Source organism: Anser brachyrhynchus, assembly GCF_964034855.1.
Source record: "Anser brachyrhynchus genome assembly, chromosome: 3".
NCBI lineage: Eukaryota > Metazoa > Chordata > Aves > Anseriformes > Anatidae > Anser > Anser brachyrhynchus.
The window spans coordinates 70,786,950-70,805,722 of NC_137696.1; the positions used below are offsets into that span (position 1 = coordinate 70,786,950).

An 18,773-nucleotide genomic window follows, 5' to 3' on the forward strand; every position below is an offset into this window, starting at 1 on the left:
TATCTTGTTTCCTATGGAACATAAACCTGCTTTTCATATGTATGTCGTCTCAATTCACATTTTTGTAATTTCGTCATGTTAGATAATGGTATTTCCTTGCTTATACTACAGGTACTCTTAGATTGTACTCAGTCTGCTAAATAACAGCTGAACACATCAAAGCTAAGCACATTTGTAATTTAGTGCTGTGAAACTGCAACTCTCAAATTCTGAAAAATTTACTATTTATAAAAGTAAAGGAAATTCTGCTAGTAGCATAATTTATGCTCTGTTGATTTTAGATGAGTGTAGACATATCATTTATCTTTATATAAATATTTCATTTATTAAAAAATATCAGAATGGCATGCAGTGTAACTGAATTAGACAACCTTTTCAGGACTTATTTTACTATTTGGAAATGACTTATTTAATGATTTTTTTTTTTTGGCCTTGTTTTAATACACTTTGTATTTAATTTTTAAAAATGAAAGAGGAGAAAGGAGTATTCGGAGGAATTTCTTGCATAATAAAGTCATTGGATAATGTCCTTGTAAAGATCAGTAAGACTTCTGAATGGCTAAAGACCAAGATCAATGTTTATTTTAGCAAGTAATTATGATCAGACAACAATCAGAAGGGCAGTGTTTACACTGAACTCTGATTTGTTAACATTTTGAAGTATAGATCTTCATAGATCAATTAGTTGGAGTCTCTTTAGGAGAGGAACTTTGATTTATTTCCTGATTTGTGCCTGGCACATCAAGACCAAATCATGTGTTATCCTGCTGCAGAGTACCCAAAACTAAGATCAAGCCCCATGAGGCACAAACCTCTTCCTGCTTCATGTCAGAAGCTGACAGCATGGCAAGGCAAGCTACTTCCATTAAGCTTCCTAAATTAATCTGCCAGGTTAGGTGCTGTAGGTTAGACAAGATGAATACCTGCTCTTAAACACCTGTCAGAAGACACAGTGCTGTTCTGAATCCCAGCTCCAAGAGGAAAGGGAGAACATGAAGCATCTGAAATGTGCCTCCACTGAAGGATCTTCTGCAATCCTGAACTGTAGTGTTGAGTTTTCAAGTCATCATTGCAAAACTATTATTTCCCATGAAGCTACTGGTGTTGTGGGTTTTGTTTTGTTTTGTTTTCATTTTTGCCAATATGTTAGGTAATTTTTTCCTCTATTTGATTCCATTATTAATATTTGTTCAGTCTTTTGTTCACTGGATCTGTTCACTGACATTATGTCTTCTGCACTGCTTTATCTGAGAAACCCCCTGATGGCCCTCTTTTCTATTAGAGAATCTTCAAAGATTTAAGTGGCTAATACCTCATTCTTTTTGCAATAAGAGTCATTTTACCCAAAATCACTGTCTACAATGTTTTTATATCAAGAGCTATTTTATATCAAGAGCCCTGACATATTGTCAATATAAGGGACAGCCAAAATATTTTCTCCTGACCTTTGCAGAGGGATATTTGTACCACAGTCTTATATCCTGATGCTTGAAATGATTATAAAGGTTAACCCTTTATCTTTCCTCTTTATCCCTTAGGAAACCCTTTATCCCTTAGGAAAAAAAAAAAAATAAAGTGAGAGAGAGAGAAAGAAAGAGAAAAAAATGGTTTCAAGCAGATCCATAATCATATACAAAAGTAATTCTGCTTATACCACCCATTCTGAACTAACCATCCTTGAACAGATCTAGTTCAAGATTTAAAGCATCAGTGCTATCTATTTTAAACTACTTTCTTTCCACTTAAAGAAGAGTTGGACCACTGCTTTCTTTATTTCTAAAGTTGTTTAGCTTTGCTTCATATGTTTCTCAGCCAAGTGTACAGTATGCTTACAATAACGTAAAGATAGTTATTATGTAATTCAGCATGAACTATAGTCATGGACACAAAATACTCACTGACTTTGTAGTTTGGGTCTAGTAGGACTGTAAAATAAATTCATACTTTCACCCTGGGCCAAATTTATTCACTCATTATACCCCGTGAAATCTTATTGTAGAAGTAAATGGATTTAAATTGGTAGAGTTTGTATCATTAAATGAGAGAAAAGCTATAAACAGAAATACAAGGTTTAGTCTGAATAGTCCCCACATCAATGCCAAATACACTTTTATAGTAGTTTGTGAATTATCATGCAATTATAAAAACAATTAGTAAATGATCATATTTCCATTATTTCCGTTTTAACACACATGAGAGTCTTTGACAGCAATTGATTCTATATCAGATTTGAATTTTTAATGAAACTTATAATATAATCCCTGTACACTCACTAAAGACTCTCAAATTCTGAGAGGTTACCTTGATCAGAGGACAAAACTGGTGGCATTTCTTACTTATGCAAGAATACCAAACTTTATACCACAGCGCAATCAACAGGAAAACCATGCAAGCTGATATTTTAATAAAAGTCTCTGCATTGGCCAAACTCTGTTCGTATTTAGTTCTGTAACGAGTTTCATGATTGGGGCTGATGTTTCCCAAAGACATGAGAGTAAGTGGGAGCTTCTTGATGTGATGGGAGGAGAAAATGTCCTCTATACTGACACCAGAGGGTCAAACTAACGTTTTAGGTGACCAGTCCTCTAGTACTTTGCTGTCTAAGGGAATCATTAATCCCAAATTAGGATACATGCATGGCCGGGCCATGTAAAGACAGTGACCAATGCTTAAAATAGGATCTACAGGAGGTAGACAGTAATAATTTGAATATAAGCATTAGAAGATACCGAGAAAACTTAGCCTCTCCAGGTCCCTCAGAGTTAGGCAACCACTCAGTTAAGGAGTCAGAGCATGAACGCCTTTCTCAGTTTTGGTGACCCAGGCAAAATATTTTTTCTTTTGAAAATGAGAAGAGGTATTAATCCACTACTCAGGATGCTGCAACGTATTAGTTTTTAGCAGTAGTGGGCGTGACCATAAGGAGAACTGTAAATATTGAAGGACTTAAGCATGTTAGCATTTAATAGCAGCAAAACTAGCCTTTGCTGAATTCCTGTGGTGCTTTTCTTGAGCACTTGACATTTATGAGTCTCCTTATGAACCAAGCCCTAGTAAATGTTTCCTGGGGTTTGTTAGTGAAAACTATACTTAATTGCTCAGTCTTTCTGTTGAAAAAGCCCTAACTGAAAGATTTTTGCCTTGGTGTGGGTTCTCATCAGCTGTAGAACCTCACATTTATCTGAAGCCAAAACTCAGCAATGAAGTAACACCAAGATAATTCAATCAAAGGAGACCCTGAATTATTTTGTGAATATATTCAGTTATTATCCAGCTGTATGTTCTGCCTGGCTAGTGAGGCCAGTATTTCCTTACTATAACATTCTAAAATAAAACTAGGACTAACAAAGTACTGAGGGGTAAAAAATTCTTGGATTCCATATCACAGTATAATTTATTCCTTTGATTTCAAAAAAAGTAAGGATAGTTTATACCAGGGAATTTCTATACCATTGTGTTGATCAATTGTCATTAATTATTATGGGTATTATAATGGCACAGGAATATATGCTTCTTTTATACTAGGTACTGTGCAAACGTGTAATCCATGTTTTCCAGTTCTTAAGAGCTTTTACTCTAAAAAGGCAGGGCAGACTGATGATACAGGAGAAAGTAATATAGAGGTGAATGCCATCCATTCAAGGTCAGTGTCAGTCTTTGGTTGAGAAGTGTGGATGATAAGAAAAGAAAGGTAACAGTTAAACTAAATATATTTTTTGGAAAAGAGTATAGATAGCTATAACCTTGAATGCACGTTTAAAAAGAACTCTATTTAAATATTCACTTGCCTAAAAGCTTTGATTGGCAAAGTGTTTGCATTTGCAGGAACCATCACATGCTGGATTATAGTACTTCAAAGAGTAGGACTCAGCTTTCACTGTGAAATCTTGTGTACACGCCCATTGTTAAGGCATATTTCTGTGCAAATTAATATCCTGCAGAAAAGTTGCAGATGAAAGAGGAGATCTATTTAAATGGTTACTTTTCTTTAAAAAAAAAAAAAAATCATGGTACTAATCCTCATATTCTTTTCCTTCCCTCTTCATCTTCATTTTTGATTATTTTCATGAAGAGCCAACAGGTGAAATTCCAATAACAGGTAAATATCAAAATTCTCTGCTATGTCTTGTGGAAATATTTAATGAATATACCAATAACAGGTAAATATCAAAATTCTCTGCTATGTCTTGTGGAAATATTTAATGAACATACCAGTACTGAAGAACACATAACATTCATCAGCAATGAACTACGCCGATGTAAACCAAAGCAGGTAAACTAAGAGCATTGCAGCTGCTCAGCTCTCTGCCAGTCAAAGACTGCTTTTATCAGCTGATCATTTTATCTTATTTTCACTGTTCATCTTCTGTAGCATGTTTTTGGTGAGCTAGACACAAGTGATTAGCACTGAGGAAGCTAGCGTTAATCAGATAATACAGGCACCAGCAGACATTGAGCAAAGCATTGTTATAACTGCTTGGATCATATGAAGTGAAAATGAACGTTTTGAAGGCAGCCTGCCAGTTTTCTGCTATGGTCAACAGGGAACATTGAAATAGGCTCAGGCACCTGCAGCAATACACCTTACTTAATTTCAATCTGCCTCGTTGAATGGAGTCACAGACCAAACATCTGTGTTTGGGGGCTGAGGATAAGGATGACAAAAAGAAAAAAAAAAAAAAAGAAAAAAAAAACATGTTCTAAGTGAATGTACAGTTTGAGAAAAATTAAATAAATCACACAAAACAGAATCTACTTCTGCAGGGCTTCAGAATGGTCATATCTAGTAGTTCTGGTCCATCTACCTCCACATCCTGTTGTTTGTTTCAGACAATTGAGTTTACTGAGGGAAATAGAGTAAAAAGCAGGCAGTAGGCAATGGGATCCTACTGTGATGCATTTTGGCAATGAATAGTTTGACAATTCTTGCACAAGTTAAGGAATTTCAGAATTCCAAAGTCTCTATCAGGAGTTTCCAAACTTCTCTACAAACAGCAATATTCGATCTATTTCCAAAGACTGAACAGAAAGCCCAGAACTGCTACTGCCACTGGGGTAGCAGCCACTATTGTAATAAAGATATATTGTATACATGCCATGAGACACATTTAGCTCAGTTATTATTCCAGGAAAATTACTAGGAAGATCAGCTTTGTGCAATATGCTTATTGTCAGAAACTCATATTTCTGATAACTGTCACTTAATGTTGTTTCCTTGCAAATCTTTCTAGCCCTGAAAAAAACAAAGACTTCTAAGGAAAAAGAAGGTAGGCAGTTACTGTGTGTGTACATATATATGTAGAAGATCACAATAAAAATAGTTTCAGATTACAATTTTATATGTATTTCTATGTGAAATAACTCCTAAAAGATCTGTGTTAATTTTCAAAGTATTTTACTTGAAAAGTCTAGGTAATAATCTATTAAGAATTCAGTCAATTTACCAACCTTGACCCATATTACGCTTTTTTTTTCTTGATAGACAAAACAACTGAGAAGAAACATCTGAAAGATGAAAAACACAAAGGTAATACAATGATGAAAATCTCTGCAAACATTAGCCTTTTTATGGGATTGGAAAGAGCGGCTTTGTTAGCATTTCTAAATATATACAAGTACAACAAAATGGTGAAATTGTGCATAAATCCCTAGTAATTGAATGCCTGATGGCTCCAAGTGTCGGTGTCAAGGATTACAGCTGCACATCCAATCTAGCTGCAGTGGTACCCCACCTATGACCCCAAATCTGGCACATCGTTAGCCCAACTGCAGGATCCTCCAGCACAATGTCCACTGTTGAATGGGTTACGAGTCCCCACCTGGTCTGCCACAATGCTCCTTGGTGAGGCAGTACAAAGTTCATTTCCATGGCTTGTGTGTTGCTTTAGATCATGAGCTTCATATTGTAGAATAACTACACTGATAATAAGAGACACTTTGTATATGTGGGATATACTTCAGGGTCACCTATATTCCTACTAACCTGTTGGACAAAGCACTGCCTTGATTGTACAGTAATATGCAGAGAAATGGTTTCTGCTACACCTCTGAAGATAATCAGTAGTAATATCAGACTAGTATGTTAATGGTCTAAGACAAAAATGTCCTCTCTACATTGGTTAAAGACAGTGAGTTTCTCACAGAAGTGCAGATTTGAAGCCAGACCTGCACAAGTAAGTTCTCAAAAGCAACTACATGCTATAAATGTTGATACTTGTGTATGCCACTTGCTTATACCACTTGTATATAAATATTGTATACTGAAGTCCTGGAACTTCAAAGGACTACAGTTGTGGACTGGTGCACGCTTACTAAACTAGTCTCTAGAAGCAGTTTTCTTCTATGGGGTTACTAGACATAAAGTTTCTGAAAGAGAAGATTAATTTATCAATGTTTTGTTCTTTAGGTGTTCCACCAGTAAAAGAAGTTCCACGACATCACAACCTGACATCAGGTAAACAATTTTCCTTTTTTTTTTTTTTTTCCCAAAAGGAATTTTGTTTTCCTTTCCAATATCTTCATTTTATTATTGTTGTTGTTGCTGTTGCTGTTGCTGTTGTTGTTAGGGTTGTCACTCTTACAGTCTTTTCATATCTCTCATTCAAGTCAAGGGGACATGATGTGAGGCAAGCCAAGAAAATCAAACCCATAAATATTATTCTTGTGGAGAATGTTGTGCTCAGATGGTATTGCTTTATCACCTTCCTAAACTCAGTTCATTATGTTATAATCCAAGTAGCATATAATTAATCTGACAGTGAATTATTTAAAATAAGCATATGCTCCTCATAGAAAATCTGTTCCATAACAAAACCACATAAGGAAGAATATATTCAGTTTATTTTCTCTCACAAAAATAAATATTGTCTCACCTCACTCAGGTCCTCATTCTCTCTGAAAAAGATGAATAAGTGTAGGGAGTCTGAGGAGTACATCTCCCCACATTGCATTATCCATTAGCTCAATGTTTTTCCTAATTTATGAAAAAATTAATATTCCTTGTATGATTCATGCTAGACAAGGATGTAAGTCTTTAATCTCACCTGTGAGGTGTAACTGGTTTACCAACAAAATATGAACTAAATATTAATATATACAACAAAATACAACTTTGTTGTCTTAACTGAGGAAAACATTTTACCTCAAATCATTCAGACTGCTTTGTTGTATGGGTGTTGTTTTTTTTGTGTGCTGTGTTGTTTTTTTGATCTTGTTTATTATAGGTAAAATGTTTCAGGATCCTATATACATGATGTAAAATATGTGATGTATCTGTAGATATAAGTATCTATGTATGCAGATATGTATATATCTGCACTTTATGTATAAGTGCATGAGCTTAAAATATTTAAATAATCATTAAAAAATGGTAGTTAAATGAAAACCATGTACAGAACAATCAGACATCAAGGAAATGAAATTGTGAATGAAATATTAAGATCAAGCACCCAAATGTTAGCAGTTAGCATGTGTACTTTATGAAAATACTTGTACCTTGCACATATAGCTCATGGGACTTTATTGTCTGAGGGTCACTAAATTTATATACAAGAATGGCTTAGCTTTTTTTTTTTTTTTTTAAATGAGTAATAGTATATAATATATACCTTTAGTAATAATAAATATACCTTTTTTAAAAAAAAAATCCTTTTAAGAATTCTGTGGTTAACAGATAGATACAAAATGTAGAATCTATATTAGCATAAGTCTTAGCTATTTTAATAATATAGAATCGTAGAATCATAGAAACACAAGGTTGGAAAGGACCTACAAGATCATCTAGTCCAACCATCTTCCTATCACCAATACTACCCACTAAGCTACTAAATCATATCTTGTAGCACCTTGTCCAGGCGCTTCCTGAACACCGTGAGGGATGGTGACTCCACCACCTCACTGGGCAGTCCGTTCTAGCACCTGACCACTCTTTGAGAGAGAAAGTTTTTCCTGATATCTAATCTAAATCTCTCCAGGTGCAACTTGTGGCCATTTCCTCGAGTCCTATCATTAGCTATCTGAGAGAAGAGGCCGACCCCCTCCTCATCACAACCTCCCCTCAGGAAGTTGTAGAGTGCACTGAGGTCTCCCCTGAGCCTCCTCTTCTCCAGACTAAACAATCCCAGCTCCCTCAGCCGCTCCTCACAGGACTTGTGTTCCAGCTACCTCACCAGTTTTGTTGCCCTTCTCTGGACATGCCCCAGGACCTCGATGTTCTTCTTGTAGAGAGGGGCCCAAAGCTGAACACAGTACTCGAGGTGCAGCCTCACCAAAGCTGAGTACAGAGGGACGATCATCTCCCTGCTCCCACTGGCTACACTATTTCTAATACAGGCCAAGATCCCATTGGCCTTCTTGGCCACCTGGCCACACTGTCGGCCCATGTTCAGCCAAGCATCGATCAACACTCCCAGGTCCCTTTCCTCTTCACAGTCTTCTAGCCACTCTGCCCCAAGCCTATAGCGTTGCATGGGGTTATTGTGGCCAAAGTGCAGGATCCAGCACTTGGCCTTATTAAACCTCATCCCATTCGCCTCAGCCCAGCAGTCCAGCCTATCCAGATCCCCCTGAAGGGCCACCCTACCATCTGCAAACATACTGAGGGTACACTCAGTCGCTTCATCTAGGTCATCAATAAAGATATTAAACAAGATAAGCCCCAGTACCAACCCCTGGGGAACACATCTTGTAATGGGACACAAGCTGGACTTAACTCTATTAACCACAACCCGCTGGGCATGGCCCTACAGCCAGTTCTTTATCCAGAGAAAAGTATACCTGTCCAGGCCACGGGCAGCCAGTTTCCCCAGGAGAATACTGTGGGAGACCGTGCCAAAGGTTTTGCTGAAGTCGAAGTAGACTACATCAAACTACATCATTCCCCAATCTACCAGTCTGGTCACACGATCATAGAAGGAGATGAGGTTGGACAAGCACAACCTGCCTTTCATGAACCCGTGTGGGCTGGGCCTGATCCCCTGAGTTCCACACAAGTGCCGTGTGATCTCACCCAAGATGATTTGCTCCATAACTTCCCCTGGAACCAAGGTCAGGCTGACAGGCCTGTAGTTCCCCAGGTCCTCCTTATAGCCCTTCTTGTAGATGGGAATCACATCGGCAAGCCTCCAGTCCTCTGGGACCTCTCCAGATAACCAGGAACGCTGATAGATGGTGGAAAGTGGTTTGGCACTTTACTCTGCCAGCTCCCTCAGCACCCTAGGGTGGAGCTCGTCTGCTCCCATGGACATGTGACATTCCAGATAGAGGAGCAGGTCTCTAACTGTCTCTTCGTGGATCACAGGGTGGGATTCTCTACCTGAATCATAGGGGATGTCCAGGTCAGGGTGTAAAGTACCCTGACAATAACTGATCCAACTAATAAAGACAGATGCAAAGAAGGCATTGAGAACCTCAGCCTTATTGTTATCCTCAGTGATCACATTTCCTGTTGCATCAAGTAAAGGATGGAAAATTTCCTTGGTTCTTCTCTTGCTGTTAATAAATTTGTAAAAGGATGTCTTGTTCTCTTCTACTGCAGTTGCCAATCTGATTCCAAAATGGGCTTTTGCCTTTCTAACTTCCTCTCTGCATATCTTAGCAACTTCCTTGTAGTCGCCCCAAGTAGCCTGTCTTTCTTCCAGCAGATGTAGACTCTCTTTTTCTCCCGGAGTCTCAATAAATGTTCCCGGTTCATCCATGCCAGTCTTCTTCCTCTCCAGCCCACCTTACGGGACACAGGAACGGCCTGCTCCTGTGCCTTTAAAATTTCCTTCTTGAGGAGTGATATATACTACTACTCATAATAAATAACAAGTAAATAGAAGCAAAGATTTTGCCGGGAGGAAAAATAAAATATTTAAAAAAATGAATTTTCTTATACAGCAAAATTCCAAATTCAATGTAAAATAGGAATGTACTAAAACGTGTTGGCCACTGCACTGTCTCCTGCACCCTGTACTGTCTCCTGTACTCCTGTAAATCTTGTATCATTCAAAAACTGTGTTGCCTGTGTTTGTGTTTCATTTACAGTAATTGCTGTGATTGGTTAATTTAATTGCACATTATCATTGTGCAATTACTCTTGACTAGATGTTTCCTAGATCATAAACAGCTCTGTGCAGAGCCTTTGCAAGCAGAATTTTATGTATTTTCAATCTATTCTTTGTCCACTAAATAGAATGAGTTAGTTTTCTGTAAGTGGATGAAAAGTTTCCAGAAGAACATCAAAGTAATTTTTCCTTGTGAATGTTATTCTTTGGTATCTACTCAATTTGAAAATTTACAAGTTGAGACCAAATCCTAGGTTATGTACACTTGTGTTGGAACTTGATTTCTTTTTCCTGTGTTATTTGAAGGTGAAGTCAGTGCATTCCATTGCAGTGAATAGTAATACTTTCTGTTGATAAATAGAAGTAGAAAAGGATTTACACATTCTGAGCTAATCTAAGAATTTAAATAGTAAATCTTCTTTTGACTTTCAAAAGCTGAATAGATTAGATTCACATAGACTTAGATTTTGATCACAAATCCTTCAACCTTTTCCTGGTATTAAAAAGCAATCACATAAAGAGAAATAAGCAATTTTAAAAGCTATTTTGACTTCAGAAAGTTCCACATTTAGACAGAATTTTAAGCAGGTATATGGTGGTGTGTTCAGTAGACACTAAATTTCACTCCCATGTAGAGATGCAAGCAATTACCTAAAATCCTTTCCCCTTCTTTCTCCTGTCCTAAATGTCAAAATTGACACCTGTGTTCAGGCAGAAACTTATGCACACAAGAAACAGGAATTGTTAGGACTAGTGGTTTTTTTTTTTGTTTGTTTGTTTGTTTTTTTCTTCTGCCTTATATCAAATATATTCACAAGCAGACTCTGGAAGTAAAATTTGAGGAGTGTCCAATTTCAGCTTTTTGGTGAGAGTTGTCTTCCATACATTTTACATGAACAATTATATAGTTTTCAATAAGTCCCACTTTTTTTTAAATGCTCACACCAGAGTATGAAAATTTTAAGTAACCAAAAGTTGATTACATTTATTGCTATTCCATGCAACTGTCCTTGTGGCTGAAAGCTCAGGAAACACTGTGTCTTGCATTTGTCATATTGTTAGCTAATGACATTGACATTTTTCTGTGCTGTTATCTTAGCCCACAGATGTGCAAGTGTGGCAAAAATAAGAGAGGCAGTGATGGAAGAGTTTGAAAAATAAGAAATAATGAGATTGATACTGATCCCATATAAACTGGTTGAATTACATAAATGTGTGGATGCTTTTCAAGGTAAATAAAAATCAAATTAGTCATGATAACTTCCCTGGCATCCTGTGTCATATATAGTCTTAGATAATTCATGCATCTACTGTCAAATTGTTAAGGGGTTTACAATTTCTTAGACATGAGAACTTCTATACTTAGTCTCTAGTTAAAGAAGTTGTACCTCATTGAAAAGTAAAATTATTGTTAAAGGGAGTCGGAACATCCTTTATTTGAATATACTATATTACCATATCTATGAAGAAAGCATTTCTTGACTAGATTTATCCTCTGCTTCTGCAGTGATAGAGAGCAACACGTTTTCCAGAAAGAAAAAAAAAAAAAAGGAATAATTGGAATAATTTCATCACATTATCAGCAAAAGATTGCACATAATCATCACCACATGAAAACCTCAGCAACTGCAATGGATGAAGTCATTATATGTCTGTACTAGCATGTGGTAATTGGTTTGTTACCATAAAATTGTTTAATTTAGTTGCACTTTCTGTCTCCCTGTAATATATTTTCCAATGCAAAGATGATTAGCAAATTTGAAAAAACAGAATCTGAACTATTTCATGTGAGAGCCATTTATGAGACCTTCAAGGATGTTTCCTCAATGTTGAGGGGAAATAAACAGCTGTGCCATATATAAGATTTTTTTTCACTCATTATTTTTTGACAGAGAATGAGACTACTTTAATTTTTTTTTCCCTTCATTATGAATAATTTGAAGAATTTGTGTATTTGGAGTATATTTTATTTCACCATTCTGAAGTTGCAGTCTCTGTTAATATCATTAAGCACAAATATATTGGCCCTGTTCTATAGAATACAAGCACTGAACTACTATTAACGTAACACACAATAATCAAAAGAGAAGGGAAGGACTTCATCACTGCAAGATAGGTACCTTTCATCAATAGATAGGTGAGAAACTCATCATTTTGGTTAACTGCAAATAATGTATTTTCTACTCTGCTTGTCATCCAGATAGTCTGTATATCTCAGAGGTACGTTGGTTCTGGTATTCTGTCAGTAGCTTCTTCCAGAACTCCAGCTGCACAAACTCAGAGTCCTGAAGTTAACCATCTGAATACAACTTTATCAGAGAAGTTGAACAAAAATTTTGAAAATATATTAACTAAGTTCTCTCTCAAAATAGAAACATAGACCAATAAAGGAACCATTAACGATAACAGCTGTATCTCTGAGGGTAATAATGAAAACAGTACTAACATCCTTGAAATGACATTACAGATTAATCTTTTTTTTTTTTTTTTTCTTACCAGAATTCAGTCACAAATCACTAATATTAATATTATGTTTCCTGGACATAAGATTGTGTACCATTGGCTGGAAGATAATAGAAGGGACCAGCAACTTGAGGGGTTTCAAATTTTTTTTGTATAATTTCAGTGCTCATTCATTTACAAGAACTGTGTCTATGAATGTCCTCTCATGCAATAAAATTTTGCAGGGTGCTCACCACTCTGCAGTGTAATCACACGACATGAGAGCAGGACAAGCTGTGCACTAATGCTGCTTTCAAGAGTCTGTATAGAACAGTCTCTGTGCTGCAGGCATACACCTTTCACAGACAAGCCATGAATGACTCAATGTTTCAGGTTTGTTAAGATTATGAGGACGAGGCTGCATATCCAAGCTTTCCAATAACCTGGTGTTAGTTATTTCACAATTCTGAAGCTGACTTTTAAATAAATGGTTGGAGACTAATTCTCAGCAGGCTTGTCTAACCAGAGACACGGTGTAATAAGAGGTATAAGGTTAATTAGCTATTAATGCTAAATGATTGAGTGGTCATTTACAACATTTACAACAACTTAGGTGACCTTGATTTAATCTGGTTGAACCTATTTTGAAATCAAATTGAGGAAAATTTCACTGGGGTTGCTTTAATTCTGAATGAGTGCCCACACAACACTTTTTGTATAGACTAAGTAATCCATTTTAAAAGTTAATTTGAATTAATATTCCTGAATTATTAACTGAAAAATGTGCATCCTGATGTTGAGTGTAAGTTTGTGTTTCCAGGCTACCATCAGTATAGTCAACTCCAGTGGACAAATCATAATTATTTGGTGCAATTCTTAATTAGTGAGAACAAAACTGACAGCAGACACTGTGAAATATCTTAAAGAAGCCAGACTATTGAGCTCATACAGTTTCTTTCTTTCTGTTTTTTCCCTTTTCATGGAACTGTGTGAATTCATGGTGAGGAAGACATTCTAATATAGCTTCATCTTTCATTATAAGGAGCACACAGGTATGCATCCTCACTTGCAGCACTGAAATACGTGCATATTCACACAAGTTCCATGGTCAATGAGAGGGAAACTTCTCCAATGTGTTACTCACCCCTCCAAAATCTGAATTGACTCCTAGCATTACTTCATGTGGCTAGAGCTAAATCCAGAAGACAGCGCCTCAAGTGTCTTATGTTGGGCCTATCAGGGCTGTATGTCTGTAGCAGTTTGTCACTGTCTCTTTCCTATATTTTTAGTGGCATAAAAATCACAGAACCATAGAATATCCTGAGTTGTAAGGGGCCAAGAAGTATCATTGAGTCCAACTCCTGCCTCTGCACAGGACCACCCAAAAAATCAGGCAATATTTCTGACAGCATTGTCCAGATGCTTCTTGAACTCCAGTAGGCTTGGTGCTGTGACCACTTACCTGGGGAGCTTGTCCCAGTGCCCAACCACCCTCTCGGTGAAGAACCTTTTCCTAACACCCAACCTGACCCTCCCCTGTCCCAGCTCCATGCTGTTCCCTCGGGAACTGTCGCTGTCCCCAGAGAGCAGAGCTCAGTGCCTGCCTCTCCGCTTGTGAGGAAGCTCGCAGTCTGCCATGAGGCCTCCCCTCAGCCTGCTCTTTAGACAGAACAAACCAATTGACTTCAGCCACTCCTCACGTGTCTTGCCCTCTATACCATTCACCATCTTTGTAGCCCTCCTTTGGACACATTTTAATAGTTTTATGTCCTTCTTATACTGTGGTGCCCAAAGCTGCACACAGCGCTTGAGGTGATGCTGCAACAGTGCAGAGCAGAGTGAAACAATCCCCTCCCTCTACTGGCTAGTAATGCAGTGACTGATGAACCCCAGGATATGCAGAGGTCCAGTTGGCCCTTTTGGCTGTCAGGGAACACTGCTGACTCATGAATAAGAACTTTTTGTTGACCAAAACCCCCAGATCCCTTTTCACAGGGCTGCTTTCCAGCCTCTCATTCCCTAGTTTGTATATATATCCAGTTTCATCCCTTCCCAGGTGCAGAATCTGGCACTTGCTCTTGTTAAACTTCATATCGTTGGTGACTGTCCAGCTCTCTAATTTGCATCTCTCTGTAGGGCCTCTCTACCCTTGAGGCAGTCAACCACTCCTCTCAGTTTAGTGTCGTTGCAGACTTAGTATTTCTTCAAGTCCTACATCCAAGTCATTTATGAAAACTTTAAAGAGAACTGGACCTAAAAAGGAGCTCTGCGAAACCCCAGTAGGGCCACCAACCTGATGTAACCACTTTTACTATAACCCTTCAAGCCCAACTCATCTGCCAATTGTTCACCCTTTATATTATGCATTTATCTAGATGTATGCCAGCCATTTTTTTATTTTATTTATTTATTTATTATTATTTTTATTTTTTGATAGAGGTCTTGCAATGACATCAACCAAGTCTCTGAGTACATTGGGATGAATCCAGTCAGGTCCTATAGACTTGTAAACATCCAGCTGGAGCAGCAAGTCCCACACAAGTATGGGATTAGCTGGAAGTTTATCGTTACCACAGTAACGATACTGATAAAATCCAATCCTATATTGCTGCCTACCAAATACTACTGTTGTCTTATGTAAACAACACAGCAGACTATGAAAAAATCCAACCGATTTTAATAGACTTTGATCCAGGCCTCCATGAATTTTGGGACATTCTTAAATATCGTTCTGTGAATGGTTTCATTAGTCTGCTCCTATCTTTTGCTAATAAAAGAAATAATGGCAGTACCAGACTCCCTTGAAAGCTTAATGCTAACAAAATTGTAAAGAACATTATTTTCACTGTGCAATCTGATCATTGCTACATTTTGTTGGAAGAGTCTGTGTTACAACATGTTGCACTCTTACATCTTGCATGTGTTTATTATAACAAAAAGAATTTTTACTAAATTTTGGGGGAATTCCACACTTTGGGGATATTCACCCATTTATGTGAGAACTACATGGTTTGTGAGCAGTGACCATAACATGGAACACACCACTTTTCTGTAAACACATAGCTTATTATTATGGCTTAGCCCCAACAGGCAACTCAGCCCCAAATGGCTGCTCACTCACTCTTCCCAGGTGGGATGGAGGAAAGAATCAGAAAGGTTAAAAGGTGAGAACTCATGGATTGAGATAAAGACAGTTTACTAGGTCAAGCAAAAGCTTTGTGTGCAAGCAAAGCAAAACAAGGAATCTATTCACTACTTCTCATCAGAACGCAAGTGTTCAGCCACTTCCAGAAAAGGAGGGTTTATCACATTTAACAGTTTCTTGGGAAGACAAATGCCATCTTTGTGAATATCCGCCCCCTCCTCCTTCTTTACCCCATTGTTTATTGCTGAGTATGATACCATATGATACGGAATATCTCTGGTCAGGCTGGGCCAGCTGTTCTGGCTGTGTCCCCTCCCAGCTTTTGCTGTGCCCCCAGCTTTCTTGTTGGCTGGGCAGCACAAGAAGCAAAAAGTCCTTGGCTCTGTATAAACACTGCTCTACAACAACTAAAAACACTGGTGTGTTATCACCACTATTTTCATCAAAACTCCAAAACACAGCATTATGTGAACCTCTACAAAGAAAATTAACTCTGTGCCAACCTAATCCACGATACTTATTTCTCCATAAATCCTTCTTACTAGACAATGCAAGAGCCAATTGGCAAAATAAAGAATTTTTTGCATCCTTAAATGGACGTCAGTTGTCACCTGTTATATTCGACTTCAAAGTACAAATATTAAGTTTCACCTTTTATTCTGGACCTCAGTTTTGATATAATAAAGACCTAATTCATTGAGCTTTGTTATCATGCTTACAAAAGAGCAGTGACTTTGATAAGGAGCTAATGATAACAGTTTTTAAGCAGCTCTGGTCTTAGGATCTTATATATTTCATACTGTTTCCTTTTTTTCTTTTTTTTTTTCCCTCTAATTAAGTAAAATATTACAAGAAGTGACCTTCCAGTGCTATTGATTTCATACAATTACAACATGTTTGACATCAAGAAAGTGGTATTAAAGACACATATTATTGACTTTGTGCTGATATTATTTTTGTCCCATTGACTGAAATATTGATAAAGGCTATTTTCTTTTATGTAATTAACAATTTTCCTGAGTGAGTTGGGACCACAGAGACTCATAAGGAATGGAACAACATTCTGTGTCTTTTTGCTCACTGTTGAGTGCTCAGTTTTAGAGGAAGTGCCTTTAGTCTTTCAGCGTATAACTATTTTAACTCCTCCATTTACTAGCAACATGGAACAGCTGCTTGTTAGCAATCTTGATGCTCAGCAAACCCTGGCCATCAAAGCACATTACCTTGTTATGCCATGGATGGAGATTCCAGAGTTGAATGGGGTTTCGTATTTCACTTTTCCCTTCATTAATTAGTCTTTCAGGGTATTGCTACTTTTTTTTTTTTTTTTTGTAATGTTGTTCACAGTAGTTTAAAGAAGTGTATATGGCATGACTGTTAAGCTCATATTCTGTATGCTCATACTATTTGCAGTACAAGAGAATCATGCAACCACCTCCCATAGTCAGAGTAATGTTCCACAAATACTTAGAGCATCAGCAAGTGTTAAAATTCATTTTGTTCTTATCCGCTCATGCTAATGAGTAATGAGTAAAATGTTTCTTGCTGAATTTTCTCTACTTGTCGTCTATTACTCCCCTGCTGCTTTCAAATTTTGTCTGAATGAGGATGTTTCCAAGAGACCAGGGCATTTCTTTCCACAGAAGTGTGACTGGGCTGCCGTGCTGGTACTGCAGTCCCAGAATGCTTGAAAAAGAGCTGTTGAGGAGAACATGCAATCTGAGTAATCATGGCTGTAATAACACCGTTGTTACTAGCATTTAACTCTGCTACTCAGATACCATTAATATTTATTTTTATTAAATAACATATTATTTGACAGACCACCTACTAAAATGGATAAGAATAGTTGATTGGTGTTTGCAAAGATGAGCAATTATTTGCGTTATATTTCAGACAGACACTTTTGAAAGTAGCTTTGAGAGCTACTTTCTGACCATTCATTTTCTTTTGTTATTCAAGATACAAAATAAGATGTGAAAGAATTACCTTCATGGGACAATTTTCCCTTTACAATGTTAGAAAAATATCATTTTATTTAGAGTGTTAGTATTTCTTGCAGATATATAAGGTACATAAGAAAGTTTTTCTTTTTTTTTCCTCTCTCCACCTTCCCATTAAGCACTCTAATTTCTGCAAACAGAAATAGCATGACTGTAAAGCCTTCTTAATAATAACAAATATTAATAATTATTATAATTAGTTATTTCTTTATAATAAGAAAGTAGTTGAAAAGACTCATCCAAAAAGACAAGTCCAATTTTTGAAGTAATCCGTGTTGTTTGGAACACCTGCTATCTAAACACGAACCATATTTTCAATTTAAGAAAGAGTATTTGCTTTTTTGCATAGGCCCTTAGCATTCAGCTTTGCTATTCAGAGAAATGTGAATATGGGATTTAATTAAATGGCATTTACACAGTGCAGCTAAGCACAAAGACTTACATACTTGTTTTAGAAAGTGTGAAGGCAAAAAATTGTGATATTTAGCAAGGATTCCACACCACTTCCCTTCTTCATCTGCCCCCATGCTTTCTCTGGTCAGTTTGCCAGAGTGCAATTTTACTGAAATGTTGAGGGAAAGAGCCCAAATTGTTTGTCAGAGAACACAGCAGAGCAAGGCGCAAAATACAAGCTTCTCTTCCTTACATTTTATTAAGTGAAAAAAAGTTCAGCTCTCCAGTCATTGGAGCAAGTTTTTATTGCTCATGTACGGTTCAGTTTTGATTGCTGAACCAACACACAGTATGTGCATTCCTCAGAAACAATCAGAAAGAAATAAATACAATTGTTAATGCTTTCCTCTTATTTAGTATTGCTTGTTGATTAGTTGCTTTTAATGCTATGATTGCCTGAAATTTTGTGATTTGTTGAATTCTATTAGGAAAACCTCTAAGTGAAGAAATTTGATTCAAACTAGAAAACACTAGTAATAAAAATTTTCCTCACACATTCTCTGTAATTTTCCGCTAATAACCAAGCTGCTATTGCTTAAAGCTATTGCTTTTTAATGAATATTTTATTTGGTGGCATGCCTTAAAAACAGCTATTTGAGCCTTGTTGAAATGGGACTTTAACCATTGTAAAATGTAAACAGGAACACATTCGTGTTTAGTTTCAGATTAGAAAATTTTATTCCT

At 37.0% G+C, this 18,773-nt stretch overlaps 1 protein-coding gene across 3 annotated transcripts in view; it reads left to right on the forward strand.

Moving 5' to 3' along the window:
- TRDN (triadin) overlaps positions 1 to 18,773 on the forward strand; it is a 243,231-nt gene that overhangs the window by 212,357 nt on the left and 12,101 nt on the right. For all 3 annotated transcript variants that reach the window (XM_080588349.1, XM_080588347.1, XM_080588348.1), the window contains 4 exons: positions 4,073 to 4,099; positions 5,232 to 5,267; positions 5,483 to 5,527; positions 6,407 to 6,454. In XM_080588349.1, the coding sequence (XP_080444475.1) occupies positions 4,073 to 4,099; positions 5,232 to 5,267; positions 5,483 to 5,527; positions 6,407 to 6,454 (156 nt within the window). The remainder of the gene's footprint in view (positions 1 to 4,072; positions 4,100 to 5,231; positions 5,268 to 5,482; positions 5,528 to 6,406; positions 6,455 to 18,773) is intronic.